At 42.3% G+C, this 18,549-nt stretch overlaps 1 protein-coding gene across 8 annotated transcripts in view; it reads left to right on the forward strand.

The window, feature by feature from the left end:
• Window positions 1-18,549, forward strand: part of FAM13C (family with sequence similarity 13 member C) — a 112,261-nt gene that overhangs the window by 65,416 nt on the left and 28,296 nt on the right. For all 8 annotated transcript variants that reach the window (XM_005565803.4, XM_074002124.1, XM_074002126.1 and 5 more), the window contains one exon: window positions 9,917-10,001. In XM_005565803.4, the coding sequence (XP_005565860.2) occupies window positions 9,917-10,001 (85 nt within the window). The remainder of the gene's footprint in view (window positions 1-9,916; window positions 10,002-18,549) is intronic.

The raw sequence follows: 18,549 nt of genomic DNA on the forward strand, positions 1-18,549 counted from the left end.
GGAACTGCCTCGGAGAAGCATCAGCGGTGTTGGACTGAGCAGAGGCATTGAGGCAGGACTTGCCTAGTTGACCCACCTGTGCTGCCTTTTGCCTGGCAGCCTACCCATTTCCCCCACTCCCCTGCAGCTTTGCCCCATTGGCTCCTCCTGTTTTCTCTGGCATGACATCTTGATCCTTTTTCTTGTTGCTCACTCTTTCAGGTATTTCTCTTCATACTACTAATTTCCTACTCTCTCATGGAAGGCTGGAAGGAACTGTACCCAGTTCAGTGGCTCCCAGGGACCAGCCTGTGCTATAGTTTTTACTGCTTTTTGGCGAAAGTATAAATATAAGATAAATGAATATAGTGAGTTTTTTTTTAATAAAGTCTATGAACAACCTTTCACTTAGAAATTGTTCTTAAAATTTTCATTTTGTGAAGAAATGATGGGGAGGAGATTTGTTTGTTTTCTTTCTCACATGCTCTCACTTGGTGAAATATAAAGTTGACAGCTTTCATAAATATATTCTGCTCCACCTACCCCTGCTAACTTTTAGAAAATATTTCTGCTGATTTGAAGACCAAATTTTTCCTGAGAACTGTGTCCTTTGAGACATTTTCTTCTAAGGATAATTCTTTCTTTCAGCAGGATTTATTGAGAAGCAAATGTGCATCCAGCTTTGGGTCTGGTACAGGGATGAGGTGCAAGAGCTGCAGTATAAGAATGTACTTTGTTGTCCTCACTTCCCAGAGGTTTATAGGGACACACATCAAGTCCAGACATCTGGCCTTCCTAGCCTTGGCACCTGTTGCCTTTTTTAGGACATTTTTGGCCTTCTGAAGATTATAAAACTCAAGTTTATAGAGAGACAAGAGCTGAATTTTTTTATTTTCTTACAAAATATTAGATTTGAAAACCTAAGTGTCTATCAACAGACAAATGGATAAAGAAAATATGGTACTTATATACAATGGAATATTTTCCAGTCAGAAAAAAGAATGAAATACTGTCATTCACAGCAACATGGGTGATCCTGGAGAAAATTATGTTAAATGAAATAAGCCAGTCACAGAAAGATAAACACTGCATGTTCTCGCTCCTGTGTGAATGCTAAAAAAGTTGATCTTGGCTGGGCGAGGTGGCTCACGCCTGTAATCCCAGCACCTTGGGAGGCCGAGGCAGGTGGATCACGAGGTCAGGAGATCGAGACCATCCTGGCTAACACGGTGAAACCTCATCTAAAAATACAAAAAAAAGTTAGCTGGACATGGTGGTGGGTGCCTGTAGTCCCAGCTACTTGGGAGGCTGAGGCAGGAGAATGGTGTGAACCCGGGAGGTGGAGCTTGCAGTGAGCCAAGATCGTGCCACTGCACTCCAGCCTGGGTGACAGAGCAAGACTCCATCTCAAAAAAAAAAAAAAATTTATCTCATAGAAGTAGAGAGTAGAATAGTGGTTACTAGATGCTGGGACGGGTAAAGGGGAGAGAGAGATAGGGAGGGATTGGTTAAAGGATATAAAATCATAGCTAGATAAAAGGAATCAGTTCTAGTATTCTACAGCACTGTAGTGTGACTCTCATCAACAATAATTTACAACGGGTTTTCAAATAACTAGGAGAGAAGATTGTGAATGTTCCCAACACAAGCAAATGGTAAATATTTGAGGTGGTGAATAATCTCATTATTGTGATTTGATCACTATGTATGTATCAAAACTCACCGTGTGCCCTATAAATATGTATAATTACTATGTGTCAATTCGAAATTTAAAAATATATAACTTAAAAATTAGTATTTGAGGAAATGGCCATGCTTTCCAATGTGACCTGCCATCTTTAAAGGCATAGATATATGTTATTTCATATGGCATGTGATTTTATGATTTTCAGTGAACACTTACTGATTTCTAATATTCATTGAATTTTAGAAATTGAAGGAGTTAAGGTAGTGTCATCAGAAAAAGTAGAGGGCCCATGAGCCAGCATCATTTGGTGGTTTGCCCTGTGACACAGAATGAGCCAGATTAAGGGCCCAGTGGGCCATCTCCTGTGCTCTCATCTTACTAAGTTTAGTTTTGAAGGCGAATATTTTTCAGGGCTAAAATAAATGGAAACAAAGCCACAAAGAAGCAACCATATGGGCTACAACCCAGACTAGCTTTGGACTTCAGCCCTTGGGATTTAATTAATGTTCTGGGAAAAATGACTAGTTAGGGGCTTATCCATCTTAAGACCTGTGCTTTTGGATAGTTAAAGTACTAGTAACTCCATTGAGAAACTATTGAAGTTCATTCCATGAGTTGTAAGTGAGACACATTGTATTTTCAGAAAAATCAGTCTTACTATCTAGAAAAGCTCAGAGTTCTGCTTTAAAGTGGGAGTTTATAAAATGGTATCATTCTCTCCCAAACATCTTGTTCTTATTATTCACTGAATAAAGTGAATATAACAAGGATATCAGAATTAGGTGAAATCAAGTATAGGATTCCCCCTTTCCAGGTTGAAGTCATTTAGCTTAAAGGAAATGTGGGTTTTATTATCGTGTATTGTGGCTAGGTTGTCCTTGTTTATAAAGAATTGCTGATAGGAGCCGAATAAGACCTGGATCTTCTTGTCAACAGAAGGCTCCTTAAGGTGAATAGCTTGTTCTCCTACATTGCATTTCTCCTTTGGGAGGTGCCGGGGAGTGAGGGCTGAGCTCCTGAACAAAGGGAAGCTGGGCTGGGCTAAGCTGAGGTGTGCTGTGCTGCAAACCATGCTCAGACACGAGTGACGCTGTCCCCAGAGGGATTCGCCAAAAGTCCAATGTCTTTACTTTAGGGGAGGGATAAATTTGGCTTTTTCTTGTAATGGTCGACATTGGGAGAAGTCCCACTTTGTTGGCAAGAACATCAAGAAGTTCAGGAAGCAACACCTTCTTGCTTCTGAGCACTTCACACTTTATACCTCCTGGTGGGGGTGGGAGCAGCTCTCAAGGGAACCAACCGAAAGATAAAAAGGCAATGAGGTAGTCAGAGGGCTAGGACTCAGAGAAAAGCTTTTGGCCCTGGGGCAAGTAGAACTAAGTGGGCAACTGAGACATTTATAGTGTGTCAAGGCACCAGGGAATAGGGACCTTGGACTTCCTGTGTTGAAAGACCCTGCCTCAGACCTACTGAACCAGAATCTCTAGAACCGGCATGTCCTGGGAGCACACGTCTTTTGTAAACTCCCCTGCGATTTTTAAGCACTTTAAGGTTTCTAAACCAGGGTGGTAGGAGGGCTCAATATTGGATACTCAGAGACCCCAGCCCCCGCCTGCAAACACTGGCTAAAGGACCCAGAAAAACAAAACTCAGATACAATGGCAGTCTTTTTATTGATTGGCTCTTTTCTACACATTGTGCTAGGATGCAGCAGTAAACAATGGAGGCACAGTGCTAGTTCTTATGGAGCTGAAAATAGCCAATAAACAATACACAAAATTACAAATTGTGGCGTGCCTTGTGAAGGAAATAAACAAGACGCTAAAAGAGACACTAGGGGCCCCCTGCTGAGATAAGATAATCAGAACTGGCTCAATAATTTGATGGGATTTTGGCTGTGAAACAACCAGAGCTGAGTAGTGTCTGGGGAGGAGGGGGCAGAGAGCAGGTGAATCAGCAGATGGAAAGGAAGGGTGTTGTATATATGTGGGTGGGCATATATTCAAGAAACATTGAAATTCAGTGAAGAAGAGTGGTAAGTAAAAATGGAGATATTTGGAGACCCAGTCATGTCCCCAGTTTTGAGCAGATTTCCAACTTGATTTGCTTCATATCATCATAGGGAATCTATATGCAATTCTTGGATAGATAAAAGAATGGGGAGGAGGACTAAACCCTTTCATACGAACTAAATGTAAGTGGTGCCTGCTCTGGGACTGGTGAATTGCAGACAAAGGCACCCTAAAATAGTATTTAGCCATCCAGCCTGTGTGGGTGTTCTCTATTTCAACCCAACTAAAGTGGGACCTGAGTAATTGTAGAGGAAAGAAAATGAGTAGAGTATTTTCTAAAACAAGTAGCATATTCTCCATTATGTAAACGGAAAAAATGAGCTTTTTAAAGAAAACCACACCTACGTTTCACAGACTTCTCTCTGGCTTCTTTCTTAACCAGATAGGATAGTTGGAGCAGCAGAGGTGGTCATTGTTCTTTACCGGGCCTGTTAGCCCTTACTCAACTTTCTTGCAGATTCTAGACATTCGTATGAGGAGACTTTGGATATAAACCAGGAAAAGTACTAGCAGGCTGGCCCTGAGTGATGGGCTTGGGGAGCCAGGGGAGTGGAAGTCCTATCAGAGATGGCTGGGTTGAGGTGGCACTAGGACTGTAGGGGTCTATTAGGACCCGGAATGGAGGGTCCTGCATCTTTCTGTAGAGGGAAAAGCATGTTCCTGCATTAAAGGTTACTAAGTCAGGCATGATAGAAGTGAAATGGGTGGTTAGTCACTCACTCCCTGGGCTTGCTGTTTCTTTCCTCCATAGCCCTATGACAATAATAACTATCATGATTGATTTGTTTACTTGCTTATTAGTGATCTCCCCACTAGACTGGAAGCCCCACGAGGAAGGGGCTGCTAATAGCCTCATACTGCAGAGCCTAGTGCAGCTCTTGCATGGAAAGCTGCCTGGCTTTCCATGTGGAGCTGGATATGTGGCATCATCCCTGCAAGGTGGACACAAACTCTGTATGTGCACTGCAAGCTGTCCTGAAGCCTTCTTGGGGTGGCTCTGCAGGGCACAGACGTGGTAGGACAGATCACCCATCCACTGGAAGGACATGTATGTGACAGTGGTGTAGATCAGGGGTCTCCAACCCTCTGCTGTACAACTAGATCTCCTTTGACACTCAGAGTCTTGCTTAGTGTGAGTACAGTGAGGGAGAAAGTGAAAGAGGAAGATGGACGAGAACAACCGATGGATGCTGCTGCTTTTTTTTCCCCCTGTTGCCCAGTCTGGATTGCAATGGCATGATCTTGGCTCACTGCACCCTCCACCTCCTGGGTTCAAGCAATTCTCGTCCTACAGCCACCCAAGTAGCTGGGATTACAGGAGTTGGCCACCATGCCTGGCTAAGGTTTTATATTTTTAGTAGAGACATGGTTTCACCATGTTGGCTAGGTTGGTCTTGAACTCCTGACCTCAAATGATCCACCCACCTTGGCCTCCCAAAGTACTGAGATTACAGGGGTTAGTCACTGTGCCCAGCCACCAGTGGATACTTCTAGCCATAACTGGGTCATGGCATTATACCTCTCTTCCTATGGGAGACCAGGGATCTCTGAATGTGAACTCCTGTGCAGTGAAATTCTTTGAAACCTATTTGTGTTGTCTGGACATTTGGTTCCGTTCCAAACACAGTGTCTAAGCACCCACTCCATGCCAGATTCTGTGCATCCATCTCCAGTCCATGTGCCTGTTTGCTTTTCTCTCCTTTCAAGTTGTAAAGGGACTTAGAAGTCATGTAGCCTAAGGACCTTGCTAGGCAGGTGCAGAAATAAGACCCTGGGGGGTAAAGTGATGAGTCAAGGCCTCAGTGTCAGTGTGGAGTACAGCCTTGCCACATGGCTAGAGCTCTGTCCGGCAGCCTTTGGGGTTTGGAGATAGTCATACTAAACACAGAATCCGGTCCTTGAGTGTTTGCCACATGCTGGTACTCTGCAAAGTGCTTTCCAGCTTTCCATGATTTCCCTTGTGTAATTCTGAGAGCATCCCTTAGAGCAGGTACCATTGTTGCTGTTACCACTGCCCCTTTTTTAGAGAGGACATTAAGGCCCAGAATAACTAGGATGCTTGGCCAAAGTCAGACACATAGTATGTAGCAAAGCTGACATTCCCTCTCATTCTGTGGGAACCTGAAGCCTATGCCCTCTTCTGCTTTGCAGAATATACAAGAGCACTTATAAATTTGAGACAGGCAGCTGGTTCTACAATTAAAAAAAAAGAATGAAAGATAAAGTGAAAGAAAGAAAGAATACCAGTCTTTCTTTATACTTTCCTTTCATTCATTTTTAAAAATTGTTAAAATACATCTAACCTAAAATTTATCATTTAACTTTTTTTTTTTTTTTTTGAGACAGAGTCTCACTCTTTGCCCAGGCTGGAGTGCAGCGGCATGATCTCGGCTCACTGCAACCTCTGCCTCCTGGGTTCAAGCAATAGTCCTGTCTCAGACTCCCGAGTAGCTGGGACTACAGGTGCCCCCACCATGCCCGGCTAATTTTTGTATTTTTAGTAGAGACAGAATTTCACCATATTGGTCAGGCTGGTCTCGAACTCCTGACCTCAAGTGATCCTCCTGCCTCTGCCTCCCAAAGTTCTGGGATTACAGGTGTGAGAGCCACCACGCCCGACCTTTTGTTCTTTTCTTTTCTTTTTTTTTTTTTTTGAGATGGAGTCTCACTCTGTTGCCCAGACTGGAGTGCAATGATGCGATCTTGGCTCACTGCATCTTCCGCCTCCTGGGTTCAAGCAATTCTCCTGTCTCAGCCTCCTGAGTAGCTGAGATTACAGGTGCATGCCACCACACCCAGTTAATTTTGTTATTTTTTCATAGAGACAGGATTTCACCATGTTGATCAGGCTGGTCTCAAAATCCTGACCTCAGGCGATCCACCGCCTCGGCCTCCCAAAGTGCTGGGATTACAGGCATGAGCCACTGTGCCTGGCCACCATTTAACCATTTTTAAGTGTGTAGTTCAGTGGCGTTAAGTACAGTCACACTGTTGGGCAACCATCACTACCATCCATCTCCAGAACTTTTTTCATCTTCATATATATATATATATATATATATATATGTTTGAGATGGAGTCTTGCTCTGTTGCCCAGGCTGAAGTGCAGTGGTGCAATCTCGGCTGACTGCAACCCCCACCTCCTGGGTTCAAGCGATTCTCGTGCCTCAGTGTCCTGAGCAGCTGAAATTACAGGCGTGTGCCACCATGCCCAGCTAATGTTTATATTTTTAGTATAGACGAGGTTTCCACGTTGGCCAGCCTGGTCTCAACCTCCTGGCCTCAAGTGATCCGCCTACCTCAGCCTCCCAAAGTGCTGGGATTTACAGGCTTAGGCCACTGCTCCCAGCTTCGATGAATTTTACTACTCTAAATATCTTATGCAAGTGGAAGTATACAGTATTTATCCTTTTGTGACTGGCTTATTTCACTTAGCATAATGTCCTCAAAGTTTATACATGTTGTGGCATGTAGCCTGTGTCAGAAGTCCTTCCTTTTGAGTGTTGAACAATGTTCCATTGTATGTGCATAACCACCTTTGGTTTATCCATTCACCCGCTCATGGACACTTAGGCTGCATCCACCTTGTGTTAGTCTGTTAGGTCTTCCCTAACAAATACCACAGACTTGGAAGCTTAAACAACATAAATGTATTTTTTCACAGTTCTGGAGACTGAAAGTCCCAGATCAAGGTGCCAGCGGGATCGATTTCTCCTGAGCCTCTCTCCTTGTCTTGCAGACAGCTGCCTTCTCGTTGCATCTTCACATGGCTTTCTGTCTGTCTCTCTGATATCACTTCCTCATCTAACCCTAATTGCCTCTTTAAAGGGGTTGTCTCCAAATACAGTATCATTGGGGGTAAGGGCTTCAACATATAAATTTTGTAGAGACACTATTTTATCCAAAACATACCTCTTGGTCATTGTGAGTAATGCAGCCATGAGTATGGGTGTATGAATATCTATTGAAGTCCCTGCTTCCAATTGTTTTGGCTAGATGTGCAGCAATGAAATTGCTGGATTATATGGTAATTCTATTTTTAACATTTTGGGAGCCCATCATTCTGTTTTGCATAGCGGCTGCACTGTTTTACATTCCCATGGCATTATTTGTTAATCTTCAGGGTAGTTTTGCTCTTTTTCAGAGGTCACTGATTTCCAGTGTCCTCCAGTAGGAAACTTGCCTGGAATCTTTCTGTTTGCCTCCCAGCTGCTTGTTTACTAAATACTAAATCCTCCCAGAAACTTGGTGTCCCTGCTCCTTCTGCAGCTCCTGTCAACAACCTCAGTTCTTACTTCCACACTCAGCTGCTGGGAAAACATCCCAGAATGAAGGAGGAAGCCAAAAAAAAAAAGGCTCAGCCCCACACAGGTGCTTCACATGGGCTCCCAGGCAGCAGCCCCTGAGCTCTTAGGAGCTTTGTGCCAGGTCCCATCCCATCTCCGGGCATGGCAGAGGTGTGATCCTGAGCCCACCTAGGCACTTGCTGCTTTCACAATGGTGAAGAGACAACAGATTTTAGACATCCCTTGGTGGGCAGCTTGTAAAACACTACTGTAGGTCCATACATCAGCAGAATGGATCAAGGGTTGTGCGTGGGACTCGGTCTTGCATGGAAGGGAGGAGTTAGGGTGTGAGAGATGTTGGAAGATGTTTATGTGAGGAAAGGTGTGAAGTTACATATGGAGCAGGGGTGTGTGTGTGTGGAATAGTGTGTGAAGGCATGGGAGTTGGATGTGGGTGTGTGTGGGGTGGGTGTGCATGGGTTATGTGTGAAGTAGGCTGGGAGGTTTTGGGGGGTGGATGTGAGGGTATGAGGTATGTATTGGGTAAGGGTGTGTGTGTGTGGAAGGTGGGGTGTTTGTAGGTGTGGGGAGTAGGGATGAGAGTATGGGGGTTTGGTATGAGCATCTGTGTGGAGGAGGTGAGGGGTAGGTATAAGAGTGCGTGTAGGATGGAGGTGAGCACTAGGGGTGGAGGGTGTACATACATGTGTGTGTGGAGTAGGGGGTGAGGATGTGTATATGGCAGCGGTGGGGCTGTGGACTGGGTGTGACACTGTGTGGGGAAAAGGATATGTAGAGGGTAGGGTATGAGTAAGTGTGTGTGTGCCTGTGTGTATTGGAGGGTCCTAGCAGGGAAAGGACCAGTGACTCTGCTCCCAGTGCCCACCCCTGCTGGAGCTGGGAGGGTAGGAGAGCAGCTGAGACCTGTAGAACATTCTTGTGGAGAGGGAGAGAGCCCGGCCAGGGACTCAGGCTGACTCACTTTCACCTGGTCAGGGGAATTAATTTGCTGGCATCTGCATCATGGCAGGATGCATGCGTCAATCTGTATGACTTTGTTCTTATTAAGAATCATGGGAGAAATTTTAAATGAGAAATGAAGAGAGTGGGTGGGAGGTTATGCTGAGGGCTATGAAAGATGAATTGCTTCTTCCTCAGTGGCTGGGTTATGCTAAATGACCAAGGTCATCTCCCTCCACCCTTTTCTCTCACCCTGTTCTCATGTGAGAGAAGTAACTTTGGAAGACACACACAGACACACACACACACACAGACACACAGACACACACACACACACACACACACACACCCCTGCATACAGATGTGGATTAGGGAGCCTCAAAGCCCCTCCCAGATGCCCGGCAGCCTCTGCAGCAGTAACTCTTTGTGCACTGCGGTTTGCTGCTGTCTTTGCTTTGGAGGGATGATGGCTTTTATGAATGGTAGCCAGGGAGGGACTTAATGTCTTCTGCTTCCTGATGTCAGCACAATGAATGAAACACTTGCAAAGCGTAAAACCTCAAGCACCCGGGAAGCAGATATCTTCTCAGATTGGTTCTCCAGATGCAGCGTCTCTTGCTGATGAAATCACCAGTCCCATGTGTCACAGATAATCCATATACGTTAGGATTTAAATGAGGCAGAAACTGAGCCTGCATGTGGAATGATACGTGGATGATTCTGGCACAACCAGTTCTTTCCCTGAAGCAGCTGTTGCCACCACCCTCTTCCTGCCAGGCAGCGGAGGAAGGTGCTTGCGGGAGCTGCGGACACGCTGTTGTGTGTTAGGCATCTACTTAGCTGGCCTCATGTTCTGCTTTTGCTGGCAGAATTCCTTGCTGAAGCTCGAAGCCCTCGAATCTGATCTGTGCTCTGCATTTTTAACAAACCAGGATGAAGCTGCTCAGGTGCATGGAGTCAAGGACCCAGTGCCAGCATCGACCCAGAGTGTGCTTGCCGATGGGACAGATTCTGCAGGTAAGATACAGGGCTCGGGGTTGTCCCAAATTGTACTCTCAAGGTAGTTCAGTCTCTTGCTGGTTCACACTCAGCCTGAGCCCCTGAGGGAAAACAGTGCCTAGGGCAACATGAAAGCCCAAGAGGTGCTTCTAAGTTGCCCAGGAGGAGCTGAGGGGGAGCAGGAAGGACTGGGATTTGCTATAACATAGAACTGTCTAGATAGGACCAAGAGTCACACACAAATGGGTGTCATTTGTGTAAGGTGAAAGTACCCATCGCAACTTCTAGTCTTCATTTTCCCATTTGGTCTCCTGGGACACATGAGTGCTATGCTTATTTTATATTGCTGGACCTAGGTAACCTGTGCTGTCTTGAAATTCTTCTTTTTGATGTGTTGTGGATGGGGAAGTTTCCATACTGCTACTTCTTTTCCTGTTAACTGCTTGTAAGATGATCCATGCATGCGGGGAAAGTGGGGGTGAGTGCTCCACTGATAGCTCATTCTGATTCTGTATTGTCTTGTTTGGTTTCCATTTTTTTTTTCATTAATTTCCTTGTCAAAAAGTCCCAAATTGAGTCTTGATTTTCTGTTAGTCTCTGGCTTTAATTCCGGGGATGGTAGATTGGCTAGCCAACAGAGGCAAATTAATGTTGCCAGGAATATTTGGAGAGGAAAGAAACACTAATTTATGTAAGTGAGAGCATAGCTTATGTTTTCTAACAGGAAGAGGTCACAAGTTTGCAGACTAGTTTCCAGATGAATGGTAGAAATAGGCTAAGGGAGCTTTCTTCATGAGAGGTCCTTAATCTCTAGGAGTTGAAGGCAAAGATTTACAAAAGGTAATCTGTTTCAGTACCATTAGCAATAGTACATTTTAGATACTCCTGTTGAAAGCAGACCCCATAAATATATACACCTACTATATGCCCAAACAAATTAAAAATAAATAAACAATTTAAAAATTTTTTAAAGAAAAAAAAAAAAAGAAAGAAAACAGACCCACATAGTCTAAGCAGGCCAATCAATACTGTCTGGTGTTGGAATGTGTACTAATAATGGTAGCATATAATAGCTACTAGTAGTAGCTACTATGATTATTTAAAACATTCTATGATCCTGGCACTGTTCTAAACACTTTTTGTGTATTATATTAAATCCTTAAACTGACCTGTGAAGTACTACTATTCATCGTAAGATACTGAAGCCTAGCAGAGCATTGCTGGTGAGTGGTATGTTGTTTCCCTATGGATGCATGTGGCCAGTTGGCTGTCTTTGTTGCCCAGTGAGCTCTCCTGCTCTGTTGGCCATTGCGTTTGGATGAGTGGCAAATAAAATTGAACAGGAGCCAACATCAGGCCAATTAGCGATTTAAGTCAGATTATTTAGACAACATCCCTTTTCTTCCCTCAACACCATATTCCACTCTCTGCAAACAAACAACATATTTAATACAAAACACATAAAGAAGTCTCAAACCAAGTACAAGGTAACCGTTGAGTTATTTGGTGATTTGGATTAACTATGCAAGTTTCTGACAAAGTGTTCAGTAAAATATTTGTTGCATGTTGGATGTGGATATATTTTTTCTTTTCATCATGACTTTTATGTGTCTTTCCAACAGTTAAGAATAGTTTTGGATTTTCTCATTGGCATGGGCAAGATTTTGCACAAGCTTATTACTACTTGTTATAAAATGAAAATAAATACAGGGTTTATGTAGGGATTGCTCACACAGAGGAATTAGCAATACATTCCATGTTAAATATCAAATGGCAGAGATGTGCAGAAGTCTCTTTAGAGAGGAGGCTTGTGGGTTGCACGCTGGATTTTCCGAAATGTAGATGAATCTGAAATGTCTCAGAGCCCTCCCTAGAGAGTCTAGAAGACTAGACTGTAGAGACATTTAGAAAACTGATGTTTCCAGGGACTGAAAGAGTCTCTTCATTTGGCAGGGATATTGCCAAAGTGACAGCCATTTGTGAGATGCCTTTGTGACTTAAATTATGGGATGGTTTGGTCTCACTGGGTTCTAAGATGCACTCTTACAGGAAGACTATGCATTTTCTAACCCATGAGTCACTCAGGGAAGAAATTTATGCTCAGATCCATGGTTCTTAACTCAGGGATGGATTTCTAGAGTGATCTTTGGACACCTTAAAACTTTAAGTTTTTTCATGTGACTCCTGGTGAGAGGGTGGTTGTGTAAGAGGAACACAGGTGGCCATAAGTCCATAAAAGATTATAGTAACTTAAAAACAGTCTTCTCTTTCTTAACATCTAGCATTCTCTCTGAGCCTTACATGTATATAAATATTCAAATCATAATTGTTGTAAAAATTCAATTAGTAATTTTCAATGTCAGTAACATGGACAAAATCTGTGATTTTGAACATGGATTTGAATATGTGATATGAACAAGTGATTTTCACAAGAATAACTGGATATAATATGCTACCACTTAACCATAAATAGCAAACATTCATAAGTATAAATTCATGTGACCTAGTAGGTTTCAAATTCACTATAGACTTGATGGACTTTAACTTGGGTTTATGGGTTGCCAAGATCAGTTCCACCTAGTAAGAGACTTGACAGGTCCCCCTGTCCTATACATCCAGTTGTAAACTGCATATGCAGCAAGAAGATATTTCATGGTACCCCTGGGGACACTGTATTCTAGATACTGTTCCAGAACCTTCTTCTGGATCATAATTACCAGGAAGTTTTTCCAACATGGAGATTCTCTGGCATCCTCTCCAGACAGTCTAGGATGAAAGTCCTGGAATCTGTGTGTTTCATAAATCCCCCTGAGTAATAGAACCACACTATTCAAGTGGACCATGTCTTGAATTGGGAGAGAATGTCAAGTTCTGTCTGACTCTGCTCTACCTCAATTTTGCCAATGGGAAAGGCTCACAGATCACACGAGACTTATAACTCAGGGTCTGTGGCCAGTTGGCTCCGTCTGCTTACTTATTTCAGGAGGAGAAAGTCCACAGGTTGGGAGTGAGTGGGATGGGGATATAGACAGATTTGAGCAATAGAAGGCCCTTAGGGAAAAATGATGGAGAGGAAATCGGCTGCAAGGGAGCTTGGGGTCATAAAAAGGGTAACCAACTGGCTTGGTTTGCATAGGATTGTCCTATTTTTAGCACTAAATATCCCACGTGCTAAGAAATCTTCACTCACAGGTATTCCAAGACAGTTGGTCACCCTATTTGTAGGTTGCAAACCACAACCTGTGAGACAGAAGCTGTTATAGACGGAATCTTTGTGTTTCCCCAACAACTTATTAAAATATATGTTGAAGTTTGGAGGTGGGACCTTGGGCAGGTGATTAGGCCATGGGATTAGTGCACTTATAAGAGTCCAGAAAGCTAGCTTGCCCTCTTTCCTCCATGTGAGACTCTAAGAAGTCAGCCCTCTGAAAGCTGGAAGAGAACCCTTGTCAGAAGTTGACCAGGCTGGCACCTGATCTTGAACTTCCAGCCTCCAGAACTGTGAGAGATAAGTTTCTGTTGTTAATAAGCCACTCAGTCTATGGTAATTTGTTATAGCAGCCAGGACTGACTAAGGCAGAAACCCACACAGTAGGCTCAAAATACCTCTAACTCTATCAATATCTTCTTACAGCTGAAGCAAATATTTCCAGCATGGAATTAGTAAGCACCCATTCTGATGTGGTTGAATGGAAAATGGAATGAGGTTTGTCTTTTCCACTGCTTGTGATTTTAGAGTGTGGAGAAGGACTGTTCATGTTGCACATGACTCAGCATAGTAACCTTTGTTCTGTCTGACCAAGGATGATTGATGGTTTGGAGTTTTAGCAAAAACTGTCACCAGAGATAACTGCACACCTGTTACTAAAAATAATAATTCCATAGCAGTACTTTATTATATTTTTCTAAAATCTTGATCTTCAAATTGAACTTTCAATTTGGGTAAGACACTAATGTAGTGTGTCTATTTAGAGTCTATAATTATTCTCATGCAGAATTGTGCATAATCTATAGGTCTCTTCCAAAGTTGAAGTTGATGTAGGTCAGAGTCAACCAGAACCTGACCTTTTCGCTCATATTTCCAGACACTGTCTACTTGACCAGAGTTTTCAATTAATTGGAAATGCATATTAAACTTACAGCTGTCTGAGATCCCTACTTTAAAATGAAAAATTAAAATATAAAGATGACACCTAAGAATCCCCACATTTGAAAAACTCCCTTGGTGATTCTGAAGTGCAAGGAGGTTCAGTAATACTTTATAGAACATGGTGCCAATCCAGGGGTGACATGAAATATGTTCCTGCTGCAGGTGCAATTTAGAAATAGATTTCTAGAATAGGAAAGCATTTCAGGTATCCTACTAGGAACATCTGGTTATCCATAAAACTTGATATTTCAGTCTATGTGGTGGCAACCCCAGATAGTCTTTGAAAGTCAGTGAGATCTTCATTCAACCTCAGGAGTACACAGAATTTCCAAATATCTTTTATAAACTTAATTCATTATGGGGTGTGTGTGTGTGTGTGTGTGTGTGTGTGTGTGTGTGTTTGTGTGTGTGTATGAGACACACTGAGACTTCTAAAGCCTTCTAGAGCCTTTATATATATTCAGGATGTACCACCTAATGCTTTAACTTAAAAAATGGCTACTATTATGGAAAGTAGCACTTCATTTATTTGTCGTAAGTTGGTTCCCTTAAAATAGAGGTTTTTCAATTGGGGTCTATTTTTTGCCCCCCTTGAGGACATTTGGCAATATCTAGAGACATAACTGGTTACAATGAGGGGGTGGACTTTCCTGGCCTCTGGTGAGTAGAGGCCAGGAAAATCCTGAAATGCACATCCTGAAATGCAGAGGACCACCCCTCTCCCCCATCAAGGAATTATCTGGTCCAATAGTGCTGAATGGTCAATAGTGCTGAGGTTCAGAAACCTTTGCTTTAAAAGCTCTTAAGTGAATAACATCAACATTAGGTAACAATGACCTCTTTACTTGTATCAGGCATTAGTGGATGGACTGGGCATTAGTGGATGGATTTTCTTATTCTTCACAAGAACTCTGTGATATAGTTTTCATTATCACCCCTAGATTAAAGATGGGGAAATCAACTTGGAGATGCAACTGCTGATATGGTTTGGCTGTGTCCCCACCAAATTTGAATTCCCACGTGTTGTGGGAGGGACCCGGTAGGAGGTAAATGAATCATGGGGGCAGATCTTTCCCATGCTGTTCTCGTGATAGTGAATGTCGCATGAGGTCTGATGGTTTTCAAAAGGGGAGTTTCCCTGCACAAACTCTATTCTCTTGTCTGCCACCATGTGAGACAAGGCTTTCACCTTCTGCCGTTAATGTTAGACTTCCCCACCCACGTGGAGCTGTGAGTCCAATAAACCTCTTTCTTTTACAAATTGCCCAGTCTTGGATATGTCTTTATCAGCAGCATGAAAGCAAACTAATACACTGGCTGAAGGGCCCAAAGCTGCTGAGTACAGGGTGGTTGGGTGGAAAATGGGGAAGTGGCAGCGGGGCCTTCCCCACTCTGACTCCATAGCCTAAACTCTTCATCACTATGCTATTTACCATCCAGCTTAAATGGTAAGTCCCCAAAGTTCTGATATTCTAGAATTTGGAATGAAGTATATAGCTGGTCTAAATACCCTCTATATAATTAACATATTTTGAAAGTCATTTTAAAAATCCATTCCTGACTTTGTCTTGGCAGACTAAAGAGACCTAGATTTGTAGTTGATTTATTTGCTACAGCCCCTCTGTTTCTGTAATTTTGCCTCCCCTGATTGAATCCATCTCTAGGTCCCTGTGCCTCTCTTGATGTATATTTACCTGAACTGCATAGTGTATTTCACATGGAGTCAAAAACTATATTTTATTCGTAAATATCAGCAGAGGTACTTTAGTTTTACAGAATGTCACCACTGGAAGAAATGGCAAACTATACAAGGGATCTCTACTATTTCTTACAGCAGCATGTGAATCTACAATGACCTCAATTTTAAAAAAACGAATTAATACCTGAAAATGGGAACAGGGGCATTTTATAAAATAAATATGAAATAATTATGCCTGTGGGATTGTTTTCCAAACCCTTGCTAGAGATGCACAGTATTTTCTTGGCTTTTTTGTCATATCAGTATACTCTATCAGAGCTCCCCAAATCCCATACCTGATTAAACTAATAGCTTGGTGCTTGTTATTTGTTAGGAGTAGCTGGCTTTGTTTTCTTTAATGGCATCACTTACTGGCCCACAGTGCAAGTCATCTGCCACTATTGAACCTCTGCTTCATGGTTTATGAGCTTGGTCTGTGGTTGCTTAGCATTTCACTCTGAAAAATGTTAACATCATCTGCAGACTCAGATTTATCATTCTGTGCTTCCTTTTCCATGCCATTTCTGAAATGTAAAATAAGATTAATCCAGGACCCATTTGCAAGGATTGGTACTGACATGTCCATCATAAAGACAGAAATTAATCTCTTCCCTTAGCTGCATATTGTTAGCTTTGCATCCTTTGCAAAACATGGCCCAATCATCATTCAGTTTTGTTTTAAAACAATCTTTGGCATGAAAATCATGCATAGACTTCTTGAAAACCCAGATATATTTTTCATATCAACTGTTGTTTAAAAATTTCTTCTTCCATGCCATTTCTGAAATGTAAAACAAGATTAATCCAGGATGCACTTGCAAGGATTAGAACTGAATTAATTTCTTAAAACATTAATTCAACTCTGCCCTTTGCAAAAGGCTCTGCCTTGCTCAGAAAGATAGTTCCTTGCAGAACTTCATATGCTACTTGGGTGATTTGGGACAGGTTATTTACTCTCTCATCCTCCTCAGTTCCTTTTGTTTAAAATGGGAAAAAGCATGCTATCTAATTCCTAGGATTGTTGTAAGAATGGCATGCTATAATACATATGAAGGTCTTAGCATTAAGACCTTATGGAGCAAATGCTCCATAAATGTCAGCTATCATTATGTTAAAAGCTGGGCATTCTTTCTGTACTCAGAACTCATGTCTCCTTTCCTCCAGTTGATAATGCTTACATTTGTCTTTGAATAGGTATTCTATTGTAATTTCTAACTACTTTCAGGGAGTGGAAATGACATTTCGTATTGTTCATTCCCTAGGTGCCCTCTAGAATCTTGCATATGATTGATATTACACTTATTCTCCTAAGCAAAAGGTATTTATAACAGCAATAATCTATAGAGCTGATGGCTGAATAAATACTACCTATTAAATTTGGAATTACATTTGTAACAGTAAAATCTGTCCTGTCCTAAACCTATGACATAACTTGGCCAGAAAAGTTATCTACTATTAATAATTTTTCTGTGATGCTTTTATAACCATCTTCATAAACTATGAAGAAAGGAACTTCGCATTAACCCCTTGTTTTCTAAGGAAATATTTCAAAATGTATAGATGACTGTAATTGTCTGAGGCTACTTCTCCAACGGCTTTATAGGAAGGAAATATCAGTCCTACAGCCCAAACTGCCAGGTAGTTATTTAATTTTTTTAATTCACTTTTTACATTAGACCAAGTACTGTGTTATTATACCTGATTATATTTGTCTTCAACTGTTTACAAATGAGAATTCTGAATTTGAAGAGACTCACCTGGTCAAGGATGTAACAACTGCCAACAAGTGGTATCACAGACCAAGCCCAAGCCTCTGACTCCAGAGCCTGGGCTTCTAACCGGTAGCCTATAGTCATTATAAAAAATATTAATAAACTTTATTTTTCAAAACAGTTTTAGATTTACAAAAAAATTGAACATACAGAGAGTTCTCAATTACCACTTTTCCCCTGCACACAGGTTTCCTATATATTTTAGTCACTTTAAAAATCCTTTCTTTGGGTTATTTTAGTATCAGCTTTCCATGCATAGAAAGACTGCCTGGAAGTGAGCAGATGGCATGCCCAGAAGCTTGGTGTCTGACACTGCTCTGGATGGCTCCCAGGCCCAGGGCTAGGTAGACAACCTGTCCTGTCTCTTTGAGTTCCTTGAGAATCATACATTCCTGTGCCTCTATCTGGAGCTGCTGGTCCAACTTCCTTGAGTGAATTGGCTAATTCAGCCTAACTCATGACACTTGAGATGAATCATTCTTGACTACACTTTCTAATTGACTTGGATGAGCCTAGTAAAGTTATCGCCCACTTCGAAGGTTGGAATTTCCTTCAGTGGTCTTTCTGTTAGCTTTGTATATTCAATGTTCCCCAAATATTCTCCCTATAGCGCTTCTGCTCATAAATGAAAACTCCCATTTGAAAATAGCTTTTCTCATCTTAATAGCAGATTTTTATCAGCTGTACCACTAAGGTGATCAACTATTCAAGAATCGACTAGAAGACCTGGAGAGTCAAGTAGGCTGAAAAATGATAAGCATCCAGCACCCAGCTCTCTCTGTATCCCTAGAGGGCACTTCTGAATCTTCCACACTATCATGGATGATTTCTCTTTCCCTAGCTCCACAGCTCAGGCAGAACCCTGGACCTGGGCAGGACATTGTTCAGCCTCATTGTTATCTGAGC

This window comes from Macaca fascicularis, chromosome 9, assembly GCF_037993035.2.
Source record: "Macaca fascicularis isolate 582-1 chromosome 9, T2T-MFA8v1.1".
In the NCBI taxonomy this organism is placed as follows: Eukaryota; Metazoa; Chordata; class Mammalia; order Primates; family Cercopithecidae; genus Macaca; species Macaca fascicularis.